The 23,566-nt window shown below is 37.6% G+C and overlaps 1 protein-coding gene across 5 annotated transcripts in view; it reads right to left on the bottom strand.

Annotated features, from left to right (window-relative positions):
- Nucleotides 1-1,266: 1,266 nt before the first annotated feature.
- LOC132103136 (semaphorin-6D-like) overlaps nt 1,267-23,566 on the bottom strand; it is a 175,223-nt gene continuing 152,923 nt past the window's right edge. For 3 of the 5 annotated variants that reach the window (XM_059507980.1, XM_059507981.1, XM_059507977.1), the window contains 5 exons: nt 21,568-21,645; nt 17,433-17,491; nt 16,094-16,144; nt 11,374-11,526; nt 1,267-2,990 (listed from right to left, as the gene is read on the bottom strand). In XM_059507980.1, coding sequence (XP_059363963.1) covers nt 1,714-2,990; nt 11,374-11,526; nt 16,094-16,144; nt 17,433-17,491; nt 21,568-21,645 — 1,618 coding nt within the window. In that variant the 3' untranslated portion in view covers nt 1,267-1,713. The remainder of the gene's footprint in view (nt 2,991-11,373; nt 11,527-16,093; nt 16,145-17,432; nt 17,492-21,567; nt 21,646-23,566) is intronic. The other 2 variants (XM_059507979.1, XM_059507982.1) reach the window with 2 other exon arrangements.

The following is a 23,566-nucleotide window of genomic DNA, read 5'->3' as shown; positions in this document are numbered from 1 at the left end:
TCGTCACTTCTGAGCGGCATATCTCATATGTCATCCGCCTGGAACTGCTTCCATTTACAACAGTGAGCACAAGTTAGATTAAATTATTAATTTTTTAAATATGGTTATTTTTCTTACAAAAATGCATTAATTCACTACCGGAGGACTTTGGTCACCCCCCAGAGCTGTGTGAGACACTCTTTTTTTATGGATGGGTGCTTTTTATTTCTCTTCTTTTGGACTGATGTACTGCAACACAAACTGAGTGCCATTAAACAGCTTGAAAGATCAAAGACAATTTTTTATATAACTCCAACAGGATTCGCCTGAAAAAGAAAAGTCATATACACCTAGGATGACTTGAGGGTGAGTAATTTATGGGCTTATTTTCGATTTTGGGTGAACTAACCCATTAAGGTTTACATAGAGATTTTTTGGTTTAACTGCCTGGTTAGGACACAGTGTTAGATGATTCTGCTCTAAGAGATTAAATTTGGATTCACTTTCACAGATTAAATGATTTTAATAGAGGAGACAGAGTGTAAATACTAGAGCACCTCACACTAATCTTGCAGCATATAGAGAAATAATACATTCCTCTTAGTTATATACATACATCTCCTTCATAACACTTAGCCTGATTCACCTCACTTGGGACCGTGCATTCAGATGTAACTGTATCTCTAGCCATATTTAATCATCTGAATTTGAACTTTATTCAGTTTGAGTTGAGTTGTTGTAACTGCATTACACTAGAGTGGACAGGATGGGGTGGATATTATTGCTTATGGATTTTACAGAGATCATTTCAGGTTGTGTGGGCATTTCAACAGCACATCTGCTTTCAAAATAAGGCAAAATAACTTGTTGAGGGGGCTAAACCATTTCAGTTATCTAGATACATACATTAGGTATGCATATGTACACACACATACATATATACATACATATACATACATATATACCTATACATACATACATACATATATATATATATATATATATATATATATATATATATATATATATATATATATATATATATGTGTGTGTGTGTGTATGTATATATGTGGTTGTATGTATATATATATGTGTGTAAATATATATATATGTATATATATATGTATATATATATGTGTGTAAATATATATATATATATATATATATATATATATATATATATATATATGTGTATATATATATATATATATATATATATATATATATATACACACACATACATACATATATATACACACACACACATGCATGCATTTATACATCAGCACATTTCATCAACTCTACATCAACGGAATAGTTAATCCAAAGCAAGAAAGATCAGAATATCAAACAAGGTGTGTACACTTGTTCGGATAAAAGTTCAGGTCCAGAGATTTGGAGCAGTGACACCTGTCCGTACAGTCCAAAGTAACATCGTAAAGCCACACACTTATCACTGTGGCAGCCTAAATCTAGGTGAACTCCTGTAACTCCTCATGGCCAATAGCTGAACAATACCAATATGGTACAAATATATTAATGAAACAGAAAAACAGGTCATAGTTCAAATGTAAAATCGACAACACTGGCAGCCAAACTCCAGAGGATTTTTTTTAGTTCCCCTATAAAGGCATGTTTTTTTTTGTCCAATCTTTTAACTATTGTAGACCACAGTTGGTTCTGAGAGGTCAAGTAGCTTTTTATGAAAAACCACAGGCTTTTCTTCTCTGTCGTTCAGTAGTTGAACTTCCCTGCCTGGTTGACAGGCGAGCTAGCAGGGATAAACAGCGGTTTGGGTGGGACGTCGGGCTTGAGTGAGGCTGTCCGACGGACAATAGCTCCACGGTGGACATCTGGCTGCTCGCTGTAGCTATGCTGGCGAGTTAGGTATCCATTAGGGATGAGTGGGTTCCGTATATCGCAACCCGAACTGCTGCCGTTAGAATTCATTCGGGAGAGCAGCAGGGGCTGATGGGCGCTGCGTTGGTTGAAGCTGTGCTGCCGTGGCACCACACCCCCACTGGGCATCTTGGGAGTGGTTATCAAAGAGTGGCGTTGAGACTGGTGACGGGACACTCTCTCCAGAGTGGATTGATGATGAGGAGGAATCTCTGGTGGGACATCCATGCGGCGAGTAAGACTGTCCCGAGGAAGAGTGGAGGAACTATAGTACAGCGCAGACTCTGTTTCTGGGATCTGCGGCTGCATGCGGTTTGCGAACGCCATCTGACCAGCGTTGGCTGACATGGATGAGGTGAGGACAGTGGGACTCCTGCCCGTAGCCACATTGATTTCGTGGATGTGTTTCAGAAGCTCATCAAGCGAGGTGACATCCACAATTTTATGTGGGTAGCAGTGATATGGCTGGCTTGCCACACGCTCCGCACTGTGAACTTTGCGTTCCTCCATGTGTGCTGAGCTACCTAGTACTTGTCCGTTGGTCAGTCCTTGGGAGAAGGGGAAAACCTGATGCTGCATCCCAGTGGTCGGACGAGATGCTCCCATGTTATGGGACTTGGGTTCTTTAGCGTTATTGCAGTTTTGATTCTTCTCCCATTGGTTCTTGAAGGCCTTCATACTTTTGATCGGGAGCTCTGGTGTCGAATCAGGCGTCGGAAGGCCAGAGAGCTCTGCGGAGTTGTGATGATGTGGGTGAATGAGTTCGGTCATGGCAGCATGATGGCCATTCCTGTGATGCACCTGCTCTTTTCCATTTTTAAAGAAAGAGTTATAGAGTTTGGGGGAGGATACCTCCAGCTTCTCATCCTTGTTTTGGCTCTCCAGCAAGCCATTTAACTTGGCCAGGCTGCGCAAGGATAGAGCATGTGGGATTGGTGCTTCTGAATCTTTCGACAGCCTTTTGGTCTTGTTCACATTGTGGTTGCAGTAACAGGAAACGAGAAATCCAGAGAGGAAAGCTCCCAGGACAAACGCCACCAGGACACATGCAATGAGCAGAGTGTAGTGAACACTGTGGTTGGACTTATCAACCTCAGGGAGTCGACGCACTCCTGCAGATAGGGGAAGAGAGCAAGATGAGTGCACTATAAAGACACAGCAAGCTGGCAGTTAGGTTAGCTATTAACAGTGTGAGTCTGTAAAGTTCTTAGTAGACTTCTTTTCATGTTAGAAACTGCTGACAAACAAAGCAGAGCGCTGGCTGAGTGGGCCATTCTGAATCAATCTGCAAATGCTCATTGGTTCAACATCAAATACCTCTAGAGCCTCAAGAACAATTGCTGATGGTATTGTAGGAAGCTAAAGTGGTTCTCTCATTAGCCACAGTCTCAAGAGCAGCAGTGCCATGTGTTTGACTCAAAGTTGATTGTGCTGTTCTACACTGATCTGCATATGGCATTAAGGTGGTGCGAAAATGATACGGAGATGTTTTCAGTGACTGCAGATTAAAAATCAAAGACTACCTTACGGTCTTAATGAGCTGAGGGTAGAGGTGATTTTGCTAACATGTGCACGATCAGATAATTAGAAAACTGCCATCTGCGCAGTCAGCCTTTCCTTGTTTTTCTCATTTTTCTGTTCTTTGTTTCTAAGAGAGCCAGTAAATGGACAAATCTGCTGTTAATAATATTTTACATTGAGAGTATTTTACAAAAAGGTATTTAAAAAAAAAGTGTCAGCTAAGAACTGAAATGTTATGTCTTGATTAATTATAATACAACATCAAAGACCTTTGAAATCACTTGATGAGCCCAGATTAATTTACAGTGTTGATGTATTACTTATCAAAACTGAAAATTTAGGCAGCAAATTTAAAATGCCTTGTCCTAGTTTTGTAAACGCAACTTAAAAAAAAAAAAAATAATACATAATCACAGCCATGAAAGCAAAGAGAGGTGAAAAAAAGCAAGACAGATGCACAGATGGAAATGAGGAAATGAACAAACAGTAAATATATTAAAGCTAGATAACTAAGAAAGCTATTAAAGCTAGATTAAAAAAGGCTAAATAAATGCCGCTTGCTAATTGTAACTTGCTAATCAAAGCTAAGGTAACATTTGTTGCAGACTGCAGAGGCTCAAAACTAAAGATAGATGTTACAAGTAAGAAGTGATTAGCTGCTTAAGACTGATGCTCACGTCAGCGAACAGCAATGGCAAACCCAACACAGTGTAAGAGCAGAGTGGGTGGACCACTGTTAGCAAGTTATCGAGTTAGCGAAAGAACGAGAGAGAGATTCTATTGTGCTTTTTCTAGCTGCTGCAAGCAAAAATACAACTATGAATGCATAATAACGCTATGCGAGAAAAACAAGGATTATCTTCCTTCAAGCATCAATACAAACACTTTAGCGGAACTAGCAACTGTGCTTTGCTAGGTACAGCAGTAGTGAATTATAGCGAAGTTAACTTCTAAAATAGTAGCATAGTGCGCATACTTCTGGTCTCACAGAATAGTTATTGGAAGCTGGTAACGGTTTTGTTGTTGTTGTTTTAATAAGATGGAGTTTCTGAGGCATCATAACTGACATGTTTACTGTTTACATACAACTGAATATAACTTCTAAAAGACCTGTCATAGTTTGCCTCATTTTCTTGTAAGCTATAACAGACTAACGCACAAATTTACTGGAAGATGTTATGAATGAGAAGGGACCTTTATCTTCCTCTTGACTCATTCGTCTGCTTTCTGCTGGTCTATAAACGGTCTTTGGCCCCTGGGAAGCACTGAGGGCAGGCATATGCTACATGATGGGTGACTCACTAATACATACTTTAAGTGTCACAACAGGTTTGCAGTCCTCTTTCATTCTTTGTACAGCACGCTTGTACAAACACAAGAACAAATACTTCCAAACGTAATTTTTTAAAGCATGAATTAGATATCAAACCTTAATATTAATTTATCAGTATCAAAAGAAAATACCAGGCTGAATGCATGCTAACACTTTATAACAATGCAGTTTATTCAAGCTAACAATAGTTAGTTTTATTAGAGCTTTCACTGACACAGAAACTGAAAAAAATGAATAAATACATTGATTAAGGGCTACTCTAGCTGACTTAATTGTGTCAGTTATTTTCAGGGCCATGCAAACGAGATGATCATCAAAAAAATAAAATAAATAATAATAATAATAAATAAATAAACTATATGAGAGAAATAAAAACAGAAATTATGAGCAAATTAAAAAGTAAAACAAAAAACAAAAGTATATATGTAAAAATAAGTACATAGTAAAAGTGCAAAAAAATATAATAAAGAATAATAATAATAATAAAGAATGAAAATGAACATGGTAGTACTGAAAGTATGAGAGTGGGTGGGGAAGAGAGGTGCTTTCACTTTCTCCTGGCTGGGCAAGGGATTGTATAGGCCTCTGTCAAAAAATCCAATAACTCCTCATTGACTCACTGAGAATGAGAATGAAGAGGAGAGAAAGGGGATAGAGAGAACTGAAGAAGATGAATACTGAAAAAAGAGAATGACATTTATTTGAGAAAGGAGAGGAGGTAAAAAAGAAGAATGATACTTAGTAAGAGAGTGGGAGAGAAGAAAAGAGGTTGATAGAGTGAAGTGGTGGGGAGAAATGAGTGACAGATTTTCAGTGGTGAAAACTTTAAGTCTTTCAATCTTCCTTTCGGCTGTGTGAGAGATTGTGTAGGTCTCTGTCAAAACCCTAGTAACTCCTTCTCAAAGAACTGGAGAGTGGGAGAAAGAAGTGGTGGAGACGTCCAATAGAAGAGGGCAAGAAAAAAAGGATTTAATTGAAAGCAGACTTGTGAGCAGTCTCTTAAAGCTCTGCTAAGAATAAGCGTGTATATACTTAGGGCTGCCAAAGTTAACATGTTCATTTAAGATGAAAGAAATGGTGTAAAATTTGGTTATCACCATTTATATAATAATGTCATTAAAACTGCTTCTGTTTTGGCCTTTACAAGAGCAGCAGCACAAGTCTCCGTGTTCAGAACACATATACTCTCAGTCAGGCTATTGTTTATCTGTAAAATATGGAAAAACTAGCTGGCACACTTATGTATGAATTACTTTTAGATGAGACTTTTATCAAAAGTCATTAGGAAGGCAGAATTGTATTATTAGTGAAGCTCAACAAGTATGAAATATCACCTATGAGTAGAACATCATTAAATGCACTGCTGTGGGCTAATGGTAAAAACATGATAAATATAATTTGTCTTTTTCTCTGTAAAGGGATACTTCACCCAAATATTTATTCACCCTTATGTTGTTCCAAACGTGTATGACATTTTTGTTTAGAACATTAAAAGGTATACGAAAGAATGTTTTTGTCCATCAAATTTATTCAGGTAAACAATGAAAGAATTTTAATGTTTGGGTGAACTATCCCTTCACACACAAACTCTTGTTTCTTTAAATGCTTTTTTGGTGTCTATCCTTTTCTCTTGCTCTCTGTGTGTGGCTGATTGCCTGTGAAAGGCTCGGGAATGGAACTTTTTATGCACCATAAATTTGATATCGCCGAATAGACCAGGCCCATTTTGTGATAGTGGGATACTAGGAGTCACAGAGCTTCAAGGGCCATTGTTGTTCAGTTTATGCTCTTTATCTCAAAACAAAGTTGAGTAGAAAATAGGCTTTCTTTTTCTTCATTGGAGACTATATGTATGTAGGTCTTAAGGTTCTCTGATTTCAGTATTGATTTTGCTTTCACTAAGAGGAGGAGGTATAATCTCATCTGTAAGGAGACTACACTGTTAAAAATTCTTCTTTGGCATCTATGGTTCCTTGAAGAACCTTTAACAAATTGATATTTAAATTATTTAAATGTTCATAACACTAAGAAAAAATGGTTCACTGAAAGGTTCTTTGCAGAACCCAAAATGGTTCATTCATGGCATTGCAATGAAAACCCCCTCTTGCAACTTTTTAGTAGGTGTTAAGTATACTGGCCATCACTCACTAGGTGGTTTTGGGAGACGTTGTTTTAGGCTCATGGTTTTCCAGGGCATTCAATAATCTGCCTTTTTGCGCCGATGTTTTTGGGCTACAAGTGGAATAAGCAGGACATACCGAAATCCTGAAGCTGTGAAGAGTGCAGTTCTTGTAATCACACAGATGTTTTACTTTTTTTCTGCTTTTGCTCAAGCAACTGATATAACTTTTTCGAAACAAGAGGATCTTTCGTAGTAGTAGTACCAGTTGTGTAGTTCAGGGGCTTAAACATTTTAAAATTTGAAAAAGCTTCAACTTGAATTTGTATTCCATCAAGTGGATGGAAAATGATCAGTCTTCAGAAGTAGATATCAATGTCTGTAGGGTCTCAGCTTAATTGCTAAAAAATGTTGCATTGCCTGTAGAACTATCCAGACGGCTTTATTGAGGGCCAATGAGAAATGAGAAGTTGAAATCAAGCCCTTTTTTATGTAGTTCAGTCCAAGTAAATGCCAAAATGGGAGCAAATTAATTCAGGCAAAAGGTGACTGACATCATCTAATCTCCACACAGAAGTGCAAAATCCACTGGAAAATTAAATATGGATGAGTATTACTTTACCTCATGATGGAATGCATTTGACAATATGAGCAGGTACACAGAGAACAGCAAAACAAAATGTAAATAATTGAGCGCAACTGAATCCGTGAAAGCAGGAAATTAGAAAATATTCTATTTGAATAGATTTGTATTTTCAGCTCAGTGCTCTTGTCTCCTAAATGCTTTATTTAATAGATTCTGCAAAAGATTTTATGAAGTAATTTTTCCGGCAGTTAAATGATTTGACAGGAATTGACATGAAAATAGTATTATTAACACCTTTAGACATTAGCATCCTTCATGAAATATGTTAATAATGTGTGTGTGTGTGTATACACACACACACACACATACACATACACATATACACACACACACACACACACACACACACACACACACTTTAAAATCAATACATTTTTGTGACAAACTATCCCATAATCATGTGCTTCAAGAGGCCAGCATTGAAAAAGCTGCACTGCGAGGCAGTATCAGGGTTAACTCTGTAGTTTTCAGTTTATTGGATAAGGTTGATGTGAATCATGAGAAAGGACCTTTAGAATCCACAAAAGTCAACACATTTTACAGAATATAACATTTCAAAACATCATGCATAAAACGATGCATCATGCATTCAAAGGTGAATAAAGCAGGTATCTGATAAGAGAGCGACTCTTCTCTTCAGCAAACTGAAAACGCACTTTCAATCGAGAGCTGACGTAAGATTCATGCAGTGGGATCACACATACTTTTTGATGCACCACACAAGCAGATAGGGAAACAAATGCGTAAAACTCAATGGAAGCCAGCGGCTGGTCAAGCTCGATCTTAAGATCCTAGAGAAGCAAACAAGCATGCGGGAAACAATCAAACTCGCTACAGCCTCACTCTGAAGCCTGAGTTGCTCAAGTTTATCTAATCCTTAGAAGAAAATTATGAACTATTTGACAAAAAAAGAGGTGACAGTTCTAGAAGAATAAAAAAAAGCTGAAGGCCATAATCCTTCAGAGGGGGAAATAAGAGAGGCTTTGGAACTTAAGAATGTGAAGCATTAGTCTGAAAAACAGGCAGGTTAACAGAACACTACATCTCTCCAGTCAGAAGGACCAGAGGAAGAGAGGGAAGGGGCAAGGAAAAGGAGAGGGGGGCAGAGGGTTTTAGGAAGCGCATTATATGGATTCGAGCACCGTATGAGCCCACAGTTCTTCACAAATAAGTGTGTGTGTGTGTGTGTGTGTGCACTATTTAATAGCCTGTGTGTTGAGTCTGCATGTGTCAGGGCATGTGCTGGGTTGATATAAAGAGAATTTTTAGTTGAAAACAGGATCTATTTTTTGTGACCTTTGGTGATGGACATTATTACCTGGCTCTGGCTACATGGGCGGCAGGCTGACTGTGACATTTACAAATGAAACACTTTAATGAGAAGGACATCACTTTGCTCTTTTCGGAAGCAGAGCTCCTATAAAGTAGATTAAAGCAGTTTCAGAGTGAACATAATATATATATATATATATATATATATATATATATATATATATATATATATATATATATATATATATATATATATATATATATATATTGGAATCTCATTTGTGTATGACTGGAATCCTCACTCTTGTCTTTTTCCCTTTCCACTTCCTTAATGTCTTCCACCCAATATGTTTCCATCCCTCGCTGACTCCCTAAACCCCAGGCTCTCTCTTTGTTTCTTCCCCTGCCACGGTATTAATAGCATTTCTGCAGGACTGAATACATCTTCAGACCGGAGTTCAGCTAGAGTTCTTTGTCAGTTCATCTTCGACTGTGTTTTAATGAGTTTCAGAATCCGCCCACCCCCTCATGGCAGTCCGTCCTCCAACACTCACGCAAATTATCGGGGGGCCAGAGTTCCTGCCATAATAGCACTTATTCGAGTGTGTGAATGACCTGCGAGAAAGTGTGTTTAAAATAACGTTAACGAGCGGCATGGACTTGGCAGCCGCCACCTCAGAACAAATAGAGGTTGTTTCGACAGATCATTATCGCTTTACTTTTTAAAAATATATATATATATATATAGGTAGAGAGATTCAACCACGCATGCTTAAGTCAACACTACCTAAAGATTGACCTCGCTTGACTCTGACCCTGTGCACTAAAATAAACCATTATAATGCAGACTGTGAATAAAGGTAAAGACCGAATCATTAGTAAATAACATTTTAACTCATAGCTCATATAATTGACTTGAGTTCAGATCTAGCTATTTAATTTGGTCAACGAAATTACTGAAAAAATATTTTTTGTAATGAAAATGACAAAAATATCACAAAGATTGTTAATTTACAATGAATATATTTTAAATGGGGGAAGTCGTGGCCTAATGGTTAGAGAGTAGGACTCCCAACTGAAAGGTTGTGAGTTCGAGTCCCGGGCCGGCAGGAATTGTGGGTGGGGGGAGTGCATGTACAGTTCTCTCTCCACCTTCAATACCATGACTTAGGTGCCCTTGAGCAAGGCATCGAACCCCCAACTGCTCCCCGGGCGCCGCAGCATAAATGACTGCCCACTGCTCTGTGTGTGTGCATTTCGGATGGGTTAAATGCAGAGCACGAATTCTGAGTATGGGTCACCATACTTGGCTGAATGTCACGTCACTTTCACTTTCAAATAAGAAAAAAATAAAAAACTTTTACAAAAATAAAAATATAAATAAGAACACCAGACATTAACAATGCACTAACAATTAAAGAAGAAAAATCGATATAACTGTTTCGAATGATCTGGTAAACTGAAGTTTTTACAGCTTGCATCTGCACGAAAGGACAAAATATCATGTGAGGAATTTGTACTGTAGGCCATATCTAATATCTAATCTAATATTGTGAATACACTCTTTCTGTAACAGAATTTTTTTTATAAATGCAAATGTTTAGATTAATATAAAGAATAATTGAATATTGATTCTTTTTTTTTTTCATCAAACAATTATTACAGTACACAATATTAAATAAATTTAAAGGATATTTTTATTGAAAGACTAAAAGTGTGACAAACGATCCACTCAGCATCACTTACTCTTGTTCGAAATGCCCAAAACAGAAAGGAACTGTTGCTTTTACTGGAAGCAGTTGTTGTATAATTTTAATTTCATCAGCTTGAATAAGTAATGCCACATAAAGGCAGCCCTTTGAGGTTCACAATACTCTGTGTGTATTAACACATTACCTCTCAACAACAGGGATATTGAAATCGAGGGATAAGTTGAGAGGTGAAGAGCGGGAGATATGAGGTGCGTTGTGACTGAACCGCCAAACCTCTCCTGTCTGCGGGTCGTTTGATTGTACAAGCCTGCAACTCCTCTTGACCGAGTGGCTGAATAGATTGCATGCTGGAAATTTCTATCAGGAAGCATCTGCCTGTGGTTCTGTAGTTGCTGCTTATTTATCGACTGCTGGTACTTCTCATTACAGGCTGAGTGGATGATCATAGCGGTAGGTGCAGGATTTATGATCATTTTCTGGATTCTAGCGAACTTCAGCCAGGGACACATGAGTGGAAACCAGACAAAGTACCTTTGGAGATGCAGGGTAGACTTAAATGGATATATATAAAAAAGGCAACTGCAGACAATTTGTTCTTTTTGTTTGTCTAGCAGGAACACCAGGGAAGGTCGAATGAGATGAACACAGACTCGCAGATTGCCTGACTCAAAGGGAATTTGTTTGCATCTCCGAGTTGGTGTGTATGAGTGTGCACTTTTCTTTCATTCTTTGGGATTCTTTTATTTTTGATCCTTTGTGAGTGTATTTTGTGTTGTATGCAGCTGTGGGGCCATGCAGCAGAATCCAATACAGCGCTAGAAAAGTTTAAACTTGGGATAAAGGGAAGCTAGAAGACAGACAATGAGTCAAGGGCCTCTCCCCATCCCCTTACCCTCCATCTCCACACTGCCTGGCTTCAAGTCAGGAGAACCCTGCCCTCCCCGCCTCCCCTCCTCGGGGCGGGTACCTGTCTCAGAGACACCCTTGATTTTAGGCAGAGCTGGTCCCTGATTGGTTGTGCTGGCGCTTGTGGGTGAGGTCTTTCCTGTGGTTGTATTGGAAGGGGGCAACAGAGTTACTTATGAGAAATATCCATAAAATGCATTAAATTAGGATTAATTAGAGGGTTCAACATATTTCCATTTTGTAAAATATCAGTAAAGGGATAGTTCATCCAAAAATGAAAATTCTGTCATCATTCTCATGTCATTAATAACCTTGATGATTTTCTCTCTTCTGTTAAACACAAAATAAGCCAAGAATTTTTGTCTGTGGAGTCCAACGTGGTTGTTTTGGACCTCACTGACTTTCAAGACATTCTTAAAAACATTTTCTTTTATGTTCCATAGGAGAATGAAAGTCATACAGGTTTGATGTATAAAGGAAGATATAACAAAATAAGGACAATTTTCAGTTTGTGGGTTTAAAGAAGATATTTTGAAGAACTGTTGTCCATATAATGACAATCGATGGGGAACAATACCACAAATATTGTTAAAGTATCATTTTTATTAATTAAAAGAAAAGCTGAAATAAAATAAAATATACATTTTAGATGAAAAAAAAAATCAATATTAAAAGAAGTTTAAACAGAATTAATGTTTAAATTGAAGTAAAATTACTTTAACTGTTTTGTGTAAAAATCACAAAATGTAAAAAACTAAAAAACTCAAATGAACACCGAAAATGGAATAGAATATTAATACGGCTGAATTAACACTGAAAACAACAATGGACCCCACTTACATTCACTGAACAAACAAAACAAAGTCACCTTTTGCATTCCCACTAAAGAAAGTATGTTATACAGCTTAATAATAGAATTTTCATTTTTGTGCAAACTATCCCTTTAAATAGCTCAGTAAATGATTTCAGAAGTTGTAAAGTTTATGTGAAGTTTGCAGTACAATTCACGCAAAAAAAACAAAAAACTTCTTGCAGCAAAATCAATATAATATTTTCTTTGTTTTGTTGTGGCACTGCATGAATTTCTAGCCACAGAGTATTGCAGAATTGAAACTTGGAGACATTTGATCTGAACTAAGCTAATCTCACAGAAGCTTCTATTTGAACAGTTTAACAGTCTCCTCCCCTCTCCATCTATTCTCCCACAAAGTGCTGATCCCAAACATTCTTGCGGACCACATACTTTGAGGATATCCTCATAAGTCCGATTCTGAGATTTAGCTCTCTCCATTCCCGGGTGACTTTAAGTAACAATGACCTTGCGGAGCCTCTCTTTCTGAAAGACTTTGCGTCCTTTGGCTCGGGCTGCTGTGAAATACTCCATCACAGGACTAATGCTTAATGTAGCGGCACACAGTCCTCATCAGCAGCAGCCGGTTGTCTGGGGCCAAACGTGGAGCCCATCCTCTGCCTGCCCAGCTCTAAATAAAGCCTGTCATCTTGCCATCTGTGCCACACAGTGACCGATCAACAGGGGAGCTCCGCTCTGGCACATGGGACGCTTTTATTATTGTTCCGTTTTCATTCTATTAAAAAGGTGCTGGAAGAAAAGAGCTGTCAGAAAACAGTGGTGCATTGTGGGAATTTTCATCGACCTTTCACAATAGGATGGCTTTATCACACAGTGGGAAGACGGCAAGAGTTCTGAGGATGTAATGACTTCTCTTGGATGCAGGTAGAGCTCTAATTACTCTGCCATGATGCCGTGGAAGGCTTTGTCTCAGCGTGAGGTGAGAAGCTGCACTGCCGTGTCATTTCCAGTGGCTGGAAGAGAAGCTGTGGAGGCTGAATGAAGCGATGGGGAAGCTCAATGAATGTGTGCTCTTTCACAGAGAGGACACTCTGACCAGCACACCACAGATCCATGACGCTACAGCACAATACACACAGTCCCATCATCTCTCTCTCCTTCCTTTCTCCCTTCATTATTTGCTTTTTGATCTCACATCCTCCCTTCTTTAATCATGGTCCTTTCTTCCTTCTCTTATTCTCTCCTTCATTTCTTTAATCTTTCCTTCCATTCTTATTCTTAAACTCTTATGCGGTGTTCACACCAAACGTGAATAGAGCGTCAAATTCCCATCTACCGTGTCTATTTTGCCGCTTGAACATTTTGAATGCATTCGCGCGTCTTGGGCGAAATAGACGCGCAGAGAAAGCAAAAGTTTGAAACAAAAAGTGACGCGTGTTCGAGGCGAAATCCGCTTCTTGTGGGAGGGGAAAGTGCTATGCGGTTGTCTGTTTGCAAGATGGCTGATGTTGATCGAGCATTCGGGGCTTTTACACTTTTTCCTGCACAAATCCTTTGAATAAACACATTATCTTGTTAGCGAAAAGTAGCTGTAGGCTATATTAGGGTGAAAATAGTTGTAAAAAACAGCGGGAAGGCCGCGGGTCGATAAACGTGTACGTGACTCAAAAGTTAAATGTTTATTTACAACACACTCTTCCAAGCAAGGTCCTTTTTATTCCTGAAATATGAACTTGTGTGTGATACTTGTGTCATAAAGCTCCGGTTGACTGCTCACTGACAACATCAGTCGTTCCTCCATGTTGAATGAGTGACTCCTAAGCAGGCTCCTGATTGGTTAACGCGGCGCGAACTGACGCCAAAGTTAAAAATTTTCAACTCTGGCGGCAGATGTGAATTTGCATCAAACACATAAATGCACAAAAGCACCATTCGCACATAACGCGTGTATTGCGCCAGACGCTCAATTTGCGTCATTCGCACGGCGAATTCGCGTCTACCATGCCGCGCTAAACACCTCATTCGTGCCACGAGACCTCCAGACACACGTAAATGCGTCTTTACATTGATATCATTCGCACCAGACGCTCTATTCGCATTTGGTGTGAACATAGCATTATACTTTCCTTAGGGCCAAGGTTTTACATTCCTTCATAAATCTATTCTTCCTTACTTCCCTAATTCTGCATTCCTTCCTTAATCAAATCTTTCTACCTTTATGAATGTATTCTTGCTTTATGAAGTTATTTTTAATCTATTCTTTCTCCGTGAATCTATTCTTTCTTCATTCATCTTTTCTTTCTATACCTTTATGAATCTATTTTTCTTCATTATTCTTTTTCCCTTCATTAATCTATTCTTTTGTGAATCTATTCTTTCTTCATTAATCTATTCTTTCTACCTTAATGAATCGATTTTCCTTTATCAATCTAATCTTTCTACCTTCATGAATCAATTTTTCCTTCTTTCTTTATTCTTTCTTAATTATTCTATTTTTCCTTCTTTTTTCTATGCTTGCTTGATTCACCTATTCTTTCTCACTTTCTTCCTCTCTTCATCTACAGTATCTTCCATCTTTATTATATCCTTCCTCCCAACCTTACTTTCACCCATCTATGCCTCCATCTATCTATCCATCCATCCATCTATCAATACATCTATCTATATTTATTTCCTTCCCTCCAACACTGTAAAAACAGATAGAAAGAAAATGTAGGGGGTCACCAGGGAGTTATTCACTTCTCTCTAACTGTCTGATGGACTTAGAAATATTTTAGTACCATAATCAGCTCAGAAAACAGTGGCACTGATTCATTAGCTGAAGATCAGAACAGAACAAAGCAGGTGACTTGGAAATGTTGTTATTTACCAAAACTCATTGTGCTCAGGTGACTAATCCTGATGCTAATTCAAGGATTTTGAGAAATATACTGGATATTTCATATGATCCACAGAGGATGGGAAGCTCTGATGTGTGTGTGTGTGTGTGAGAAAAGAGAGTCAGAGTGCACAGTGTGTGGTACAATAGCTGCACGCTCTGACCCAGATCACACTGCATCCACTGGCACGCTTTAGAAGCAAAACCAGACAACACCACCCAGGGATGTTAACACACACTTTCACACACACAGCCCAAGCTGTCAGCTAGTATTAGTTCACGACTGTCTGAAATATAACACAGTTCGCACACAAAGAAAAACAAACACTGCACTATTTCTCTCTTCAACCACACGCACACTTTCCCTCCCTCTTTCACATGCTTCCTCTCTCCTTCCAAAACACACATATGCTTACTATCTTTCATACACGTGCACCATCCATCACAATATACACACCCTCTGTTTCTCTCTCTCACACACACACAGACACACCGTCACACATCCACTCAGTGAGAAAATTAATTTGTCAGATGGTGATTTTCAGTTGTTCCTCTACAGCTCTGGCTCAGAGCTCTCTGATACGGCCCACAGCCCTGCAGGACATTTCTGTCAGCTGTCCAGATCTGCAGCCTGCAGACTCACTGCGGGTCATTTGTGTAACAGACTCTATTGATCTAGGAAACTATCACCTCTCTGTGAGCTGTTGTAAGAGCTGCTCAGAGGTCAGAACGGGAAGATTTATGCACGTGTGCATGAAAGGAAAACTGATGGATATATATAAAAAGAAAGACAGTAATATTCATGTAATGATGTACAGTAATATTCACACCAACAGATCAGCTACACAATGTGAAAAATAATAACAATAGCAATGTGTCTGGCAATACATTTTCTGCTTTAAAATGATCAATGGATATGAACATGACAGCGATTAAGGCTGGACAAAGTGTAACCATTTACTAAAGCAATTTGAATGGCTGAATTTAAAGTTTATGAGATCGAACTAGTGCACTGACCGTATGCCGAGTCCACCGCAGGGTTCTGCTTGCGAGTCGTGGCCAAGACATCTAAAGAGAGAACAAAAGATGAATAAGATCAGGAAGATCTACAGTCAGGCTAATGAACTTTATTACTTTGCAGAATAATTATTTGTGTTTTTTTTTACTATAAATAAAACAAATTATTTATTAAACAGTGTTGTCTTATAGTAATGTAATGCATTTGCCTCCATTTTGATGCATAAAAGCAATAAGCCATTTAAGGCCATGCATTATAGAAATTTACTATGGTTAAGGGGTTTTATATCATGATGATCACTTTAATTTCTTCCATTTTTGCAATTACAGTACAGGAATGTACACAAGAAATTCTGTTACATATTACATATAGTCTATTACATATGGGACTGAAGACAAAAACTGGCCATAGGCTATCTCTGGTACAATGCATAAAAAATTATTGACATTTTAATATTGTACATGGTCCCTAAAATAAATTCCAATAATAATAATAAAAAAATCTATCAAAGAAATGTCCACCTCAATGTGAAAAAAAAATATATTTTTAAGATTTAAGTTCTTTTGTGTCAGTATGTGACTAATTTCATGACATTTAAAGCAGTCTTTTAAACTCACCATTTATTCAAACAAAAATAGTCCAAACAGTAACATTGTAAATCATAATTCGAATTCAACTTATTTCTATTTTAATATATTTTAAAAGGGAATTTATTCCTTTGATGTCAAAGCTAAATGTTTAGCAGCCATTACTCCAGTCTTCAGTCTCCAATAATCCTTCAGAAATGATTCTAATTTACTGATTTGGTTATCATCACAGCTGAAACGCTGTTTTTGAAAATCAAGGTACAGGATTCTCATGAATAGGAATCTTTAAAACAGCATTTATTTGAAAAATACAACATCCGTCTTTGTTACTTTTTATCAATTTAATGCATCTTTGCTAAAAGTCTTAATTTCTTTTGAATGCTAAAGTACATTATATTATACTATAATCAATTAACATAAGCATCAATTAAAAGATAATATGATTTAACATTTAAAAAATGCCATTTTGGGGAGATTTTGCTTAACTGTCATAAAAACAATGCAACAATGTACAAAAATCTTGCACTGTTCAAAGAGGGTGCAAACTGTGATTTATTTTTGTCCTTTCCCTTCCTGGAGAGAAACATGACCCGGACATGTTCCTGACATGTTCCATGAGATTCCTTAAGAAAGGTTCTAGGGTTCTGGAAGTCTTCAGAACAGAAGTGGAGTTGTAGCAGGAATGTGAAGGGATGCAATAATTGTGTGAATGAGTTATGATCTCTGGGAGCTCGGACTGTCTGGAACTCACCATGACAGCTGTCTGGGTACTCAGGATATCCACTCTCCACATACTGCTCAAATCCTGACCTGTGACAGAGACAGAGAGGGAGAACAAACAGAACAGAGAGAAGAAGAGAGTAAGCAGGAGAAAGAGTGAGAAAGAGGACAAGAGAGTGACAATCACTCTTTTGTGAGCCTCTCCCTGAATGAGCCCTCTAATTAGTTGTGCTGTCAGCAGTCTGTTGTTGCTTCTCCAAACAACTGTAAAGGGAAATAACATGTTACAATTTGACTGAAGCTTGAATGTCTGACATACAAGGACACTTCCTCTACACCATGACTGACAGCTGTGATTTAGCAGCCATAAGAAGAGAAACAAATGCAAATGTATTCGTACAGTATTTATACATATGCAAAAATGTAAAGTTAATTAAGCGCCAAATTAGAGTAAATTCAGCAATTTTATAGAAACTACAATATATTAGAGATTAAAATCAAACTCTTAGACCGTACAACTACTTGTAACAACTTTTTTTCCTTTTCCTGATGAGTTTATCTACGTTTTTACACATTTGGTGACTCACATGGGGAACATTCCTCACATTAAGCCATAATGATAAAAAAGTATTCACTACGTGTCTATTTTTTCTGACAAACGCAGTTTCATGGAGAGATGGAGACTGACTCATCTCGTACATGACGCTTTGGGTGCCACAATGACGTGGGCTGTTTTCCACAAATATTTACTGAAAAATAGTGCAATGACAAATATAATAAATATATATTGTAACAAAAAAAGAGGCTTCAACGCTGCTAAAAATATGTATATACATATACATACAAATATAAATCTATTAATTATTTTTGTATTATTTATTAAATATATTGACATACAACATGATGTCGTTTCACACATCATTTAAAATAATCGCGCATATATAAAGCACCAAATGTTAAACGCTGAATGAATTTAACGTACACATATGTAATTAATGCGTTCACATGTCAAATGAGTGGAACAAGCTACGGGGAGTTCTATTCATTCAAGTGCACAAGTGTCAATAAATAGAAGTACCTTCAGTTTTGCGCCTATTTCAGATGTTTGAACCTTTATATGAAGAAAATGAGTGTTTGGGCAAAACAGCATATTAAGTACAATTTTAAGAGAATATATGTTTACTGAGACGGACGTTGGTGACTCATGCAAGCGTAACCACAGGGACACGCTGCTCTGAGCGACTGCAATGTTCAGCTGCTCATGGCATCACAGAAGCGAGCGAGTCATTGCCGCTCACTGCCGAGCACCTGAGTGACATCTCGCACACACAGACGCATAACGCCTTCTGTCGGCTTTTGCATCCTCTCCGTGTTACCATGGAGACATGATTAGATCAGAGGGCTGTGGTCTAATGGAGCACACAACTCTGTACCTGAATCCAAAATCAGGATTCGCGAAATTCACTACATGCCACTTTTGTCCAAAAACACACTGTGTGTGGCATTTCAGTGCAAAAACGTGCAAGTTATCCATTACACACCTTGCAATTCAGTACAGGTGCTAAATGCGCTGATATAATTAGTGCATAATTATTGTCATTAATTTCAGGTCAAAGGTGTCTTTATGTAAATTAGTTTACAATAAATTGAGGTGCACAAAAAGTGCTATGTCCCTGATGCAATTCATTTGGCGAAGCTACTGTATATGAGCTTAAGGGAGTATCACACTGTAAAAATTATTGTATGATGTTGTAAAATGAAAAAATAAAAAAGATTATTGGATTATGTTTTAAAAGAAAATAACATTTCAGTCATTCAACAGTTTAATCCCCTGTTTTACTGTAATTTCAACAATTTCTGAATGAAAATTGTTCCTATTTTTAATTATACTAGTACTTTAAAATGAATGCCATTTATTAAATTTTTAACCAACATGTCTCTACAATCTAAATATATGCATAAACTTAATTCCCTCTTTAATATTTTGTCAGACTTGATTTAATTTGGAGTATATTTGATCTGAATGGAATCAATATTTTTGTGGAGCACAATATACAATAATGGCTAATAAAAAAGATTTAAGAGAAAAAACAAGCTTGTGTACAAACATAACTTTTCATCTAACACTGGCATCCCATTTCAGCCCTGCCGAGGCACCTGCCGTGCTCCTGCCTCACCCTGCCCTGCATATTCAATCTATCTGAGAATCAGCCCTCTCTACCTGACATGATTTAAAGTCCTTATTTCCATTAACCTGAGAGAGGAGAGAGAGAGACAGAACGAAAGGGAAAGACAGAGAGAGCAGGGATGACTTCATCTCATATTGAAGGATAAATGGAAGGACAAGAGAGAAAAATAATCTCCTGCATAAAGTGGTAAATTGGGATCTTGCAGGTGCATAATATCTGAACATCAATATCCCTCTGAGATGCATGCTTTTTCATTATACCTGAAATGGCCAACACACTCACACATTAGCACAAACACTCGGTCTCATCACATGGAGATTAAATTGCCCCTGGGAGAGAGCAGATAGGGAAAAGGGGAACACGCAGAGAAAATATCCTACAAGATAATAAAGTCACATTTTTCTTCATATTCTCCTATCCACAGTATGCTGCAAAAAACAAGGCGCAGAGCTGTTCTAAAAATGAGAAAGTCAGAGTATTACCATCGTACATCTATTGCCCTCTTTTCTTACATTTCACCCTCTCAGTCTTGCAGAATTTCATTAGATGCTGATTAGCATTTAAACACACTTTGGAGCTTTCTCTGGACTTTTTTCTTGTTCTGCTTCTATTAAGTTTCATGTCGCCAGATTAAAGTCAGCATGACAGGTTTTTTTTCAGCTTGAAGGCCAAAAGCCCATCAGAAGGGGCCACTTTATTCATGTGACTCCTGTAAATGACTCCAACCAATCAATTTGGACATAATGATTTCAGCCACATAATGCATTTCTGTGATGGCAATGGTGAATTTTCAGTAGCCATTACTTTATTCTTCAGTGTCACATAATCATTTTCATTTGTAACATTTTATGTTTTTACAGTCACTTCTGGTCAATTTAATGCACACTTGATGAATAAAAGCATTAATTTCTTTAAATAAATGTATAAACTGACAAACTAACTTTTGAATGAAAGAGTACTTGATTTGTGTTGTAACTGTCCTGGTTTATTGTATGTTTAAGGTATTATTGATAAACTTTAAAACATTCTATCATTCTATCTATATCAGTTTTACATTTTCAGTGCTGTTGCATCTGGTTCCTATGACAGAAACCATGAATTCTAGATTTTAGCCAAGATTCTAGACCTCTTCATAATTCAAATGTGCTGTATGATTATAGAAGACTTTATGGCATCTGACAGCATAAGATTTATGACTCTGACATAAGTTTGGCTATGGAAGCATATAATTGAATGCTGGAGTGCACCAAAGCTCTTCTGGGACACTGAATAGCACTCTCAACAAGTTCTGTCCATTTAGTTGGCAGCGGTCTGGAAATCTGTTGTTTATGTACTAATTTTCATGAGTTCAAGATAAAATGATTCCCCATGTCAGTTTATTCAGATCAATACTCACATTAGGACACATTAAAGGACATAAAAAAAACAATAATAGAGTTTATGGCCAGAAAATATCATTAAAAACTGTGACAAGGTTACAGAGAAAGTGCCTAAACGGTCATTAAATTAAATTCATTCAGCTAAATAAAATAACGGAATTCATAAATCGGTCACAGGACTTGTTTGGTGTGTAGATAAACATGCCGATCAGCAATAGCATGTTAAAAATAATGATGATGTAAGTGACATTATTGCATTTTAATGTTTTGTTAGTCTACTCTAGCCCACGAAACATGCTGCTGCTGCGTTATTCATTCAAAATATTAGAGAAATATAGAAGCTCAATTCGGAGAAGATCCATATTCAGTGCACTTTTTAGGTGGACAAATATGATTGGTGCACTCGCGTCTCACACAGGAGATGTATAGAAAGCCATGCAAAGTCAAAACAGTTTAAACTTTTAGAAAACGCGTCACGAATTAGAAAACGTATTTACAGAATTCAGTAGCTGTGTAGCTTTTTTTATTCTAAGGAACCGTAAATAAGTTTACTGTGGCAGGACTAATAGAAGGGTCGTGTGATGTAGATTTAACTCACTTGAATCCCGGCGCCACTGAGGCACAGTTCCCCATGCTCAGCCAGATGCAGTAAGGGTCTCGCGAGGACAGACAGCTCCTAAAACACACACACACACACACACACAGTTAACTCATACCACATGTGCTGGAAAGGTTGTGTGTGTTTTCCTCGCTCACTGTCTTCATACTTCCCCCAATTTCCCTTTCCCCCCTCTCTCTCCAAGTGTATGTGACAAGCTGGAAGGGACAGCCAGACATAGCATCTCCATAACAAAGCATTATAGCCTCTTCCTGGTCAGACACTCAGTCAGACCGAGAGGGAAAAAAAAGAAAGAGAGAAACTGTCTGCTGTATAGTCAGGTGTGTGTATTTGTGTGTGTATTTGTGTTGCATGATTGACAGGTGTGTTATATTTGCCAGAGGCCAGCTGAGGCTCAGATACATGGCAGAGCTGGCGAGTCGCTTCAAGAAATAGAGAGAGAGAGACAGAGAGAAAGTGAAAGACAGAAAAGACAAAAAAGCATGGGTGAGGTCACTACAGTCGGAGTGAAATTGAGAGGTCACGATTTTTCTGCTATTTTTTCTTCTTTACAGATTGTTAATTTCCCCATGCTATGCCTGTGGGTTGCTATGCTTTAGCACTTTATTTATTTTTAGAGGTTAGAAGTGTTAAAATTATGAAATTCTTTCCATTGTCCCAGTTTAAATGAAAAGTTAAAGCAAAAATAGAGTTGGGTAGCTATTCTGTCCATTAGGTTTAAAGTAATCTATATTCTAATGACCTACTAAAAATTGACAGAATTACTACTTTAATAGTATATCCACATAATTTTTAAAGTAAGAGAGTACATGGTCAAATTTTAAGTGACTGTGCAAAGCTTTCAATATCAGCCAATGACAGTTTACAGACGATTTGAGTTTACAGTCGGTTACTGTATTCGGTTTGATATTGAAAACTGCCATTTGTCATTATATTTTAATGTTTTAGTTTAATCATTAGCACAATTGTTTGTAGCGCAATAGTTTATTGCTCACTGTACTTCGTTATTCCACAAATTATTTATCTACAGTATAGCGGCTGATAAAGTTCACAAGAAATAATTTACAATTTACCAGACAAACATGTTTAAAATTCAGTTTTTCTCTTCTGAGAGAACTGAAAAAAAAAATATTGATGACTCAACCTGCACTGCACAGATTTTTGTCCAATAAAATGTTTTTAGAATGAGAATGTCCCACCCCCTAATAACACCTGCAGCCAACTAGCAAGTAGCATTAGTTAGCCAACCATTAGCCAAAAAAAACAAAAAAAAAAACTCACAAACCCTTTGATATTTTCCTCACAAACTTCCAGTTTCAACAGGAAATACGTAAACATAGGGAGTGTGATTTTCTTTGAAAATGCATAAATAACTAAGTAACTCATTTGTAGCTTGATTTTCTTGAAAAAGTGTAAACTTGTGTCTCTGTCTTTGGAACATGGCAACAGTATCTCAACCAATAGTGTGAGTTTGGGGCGGGGCTATCTGTTTGACAGACCAATACCAGATAGTTTGGGGAAAGCTTTTAAAAATCATTATTTTTGCAAATAACATTTGATGGATGCACAGAAATTACACAAACAGTGTTAAACTTTGAATACTGGAGGCTCAAAGAAAAGAGCTCTTCGACCACAACAAATTTCTTCTGTTCTTTTAGGGAAAAACAACAACATAAAACCTCTTTGAATTTAAACAAACACAGCTGTTTTTGCATCCAGCACTCAATGTGCTTGAAAACAATTCAGTGAGGAAAAAAAACAGAGAGAGAGAGGAAAAAAAATATGTTTTCTCACAAGTCCACAGAGAATCCTGTGTGATTGTTTCTCCTGAGGCTGAGCACGCATGAGCTAACAGATAACTTAAGATATGGCTTTATCAGACATCGGGATTGTTTTTGTAAAGATATTGGGACTGAAATTCCCTCATAGGGTTTGGAGATGTTTTATAAGGAAATACAGTCTAACAGCTTGCTCAAAC

The sequence above is a fragment of the Carassius carassius genome, chromosome 24 (genome assembly GCF_963082965.1).
Source record: "Carassius carassius chromosome 24, fCarCar2.1, whole genome shotgun sequence".
NCBI classification, from domain to species: domain Eukaryota; kingdom Metazoa; phylum Chordata; class Actinopteri; order Cypriniformes; family Cyprinidae; genus Carassius; species Carassius carassius.
This window is presented reverse-complemented; position numbering and strand designations above follow the sequence as displayed.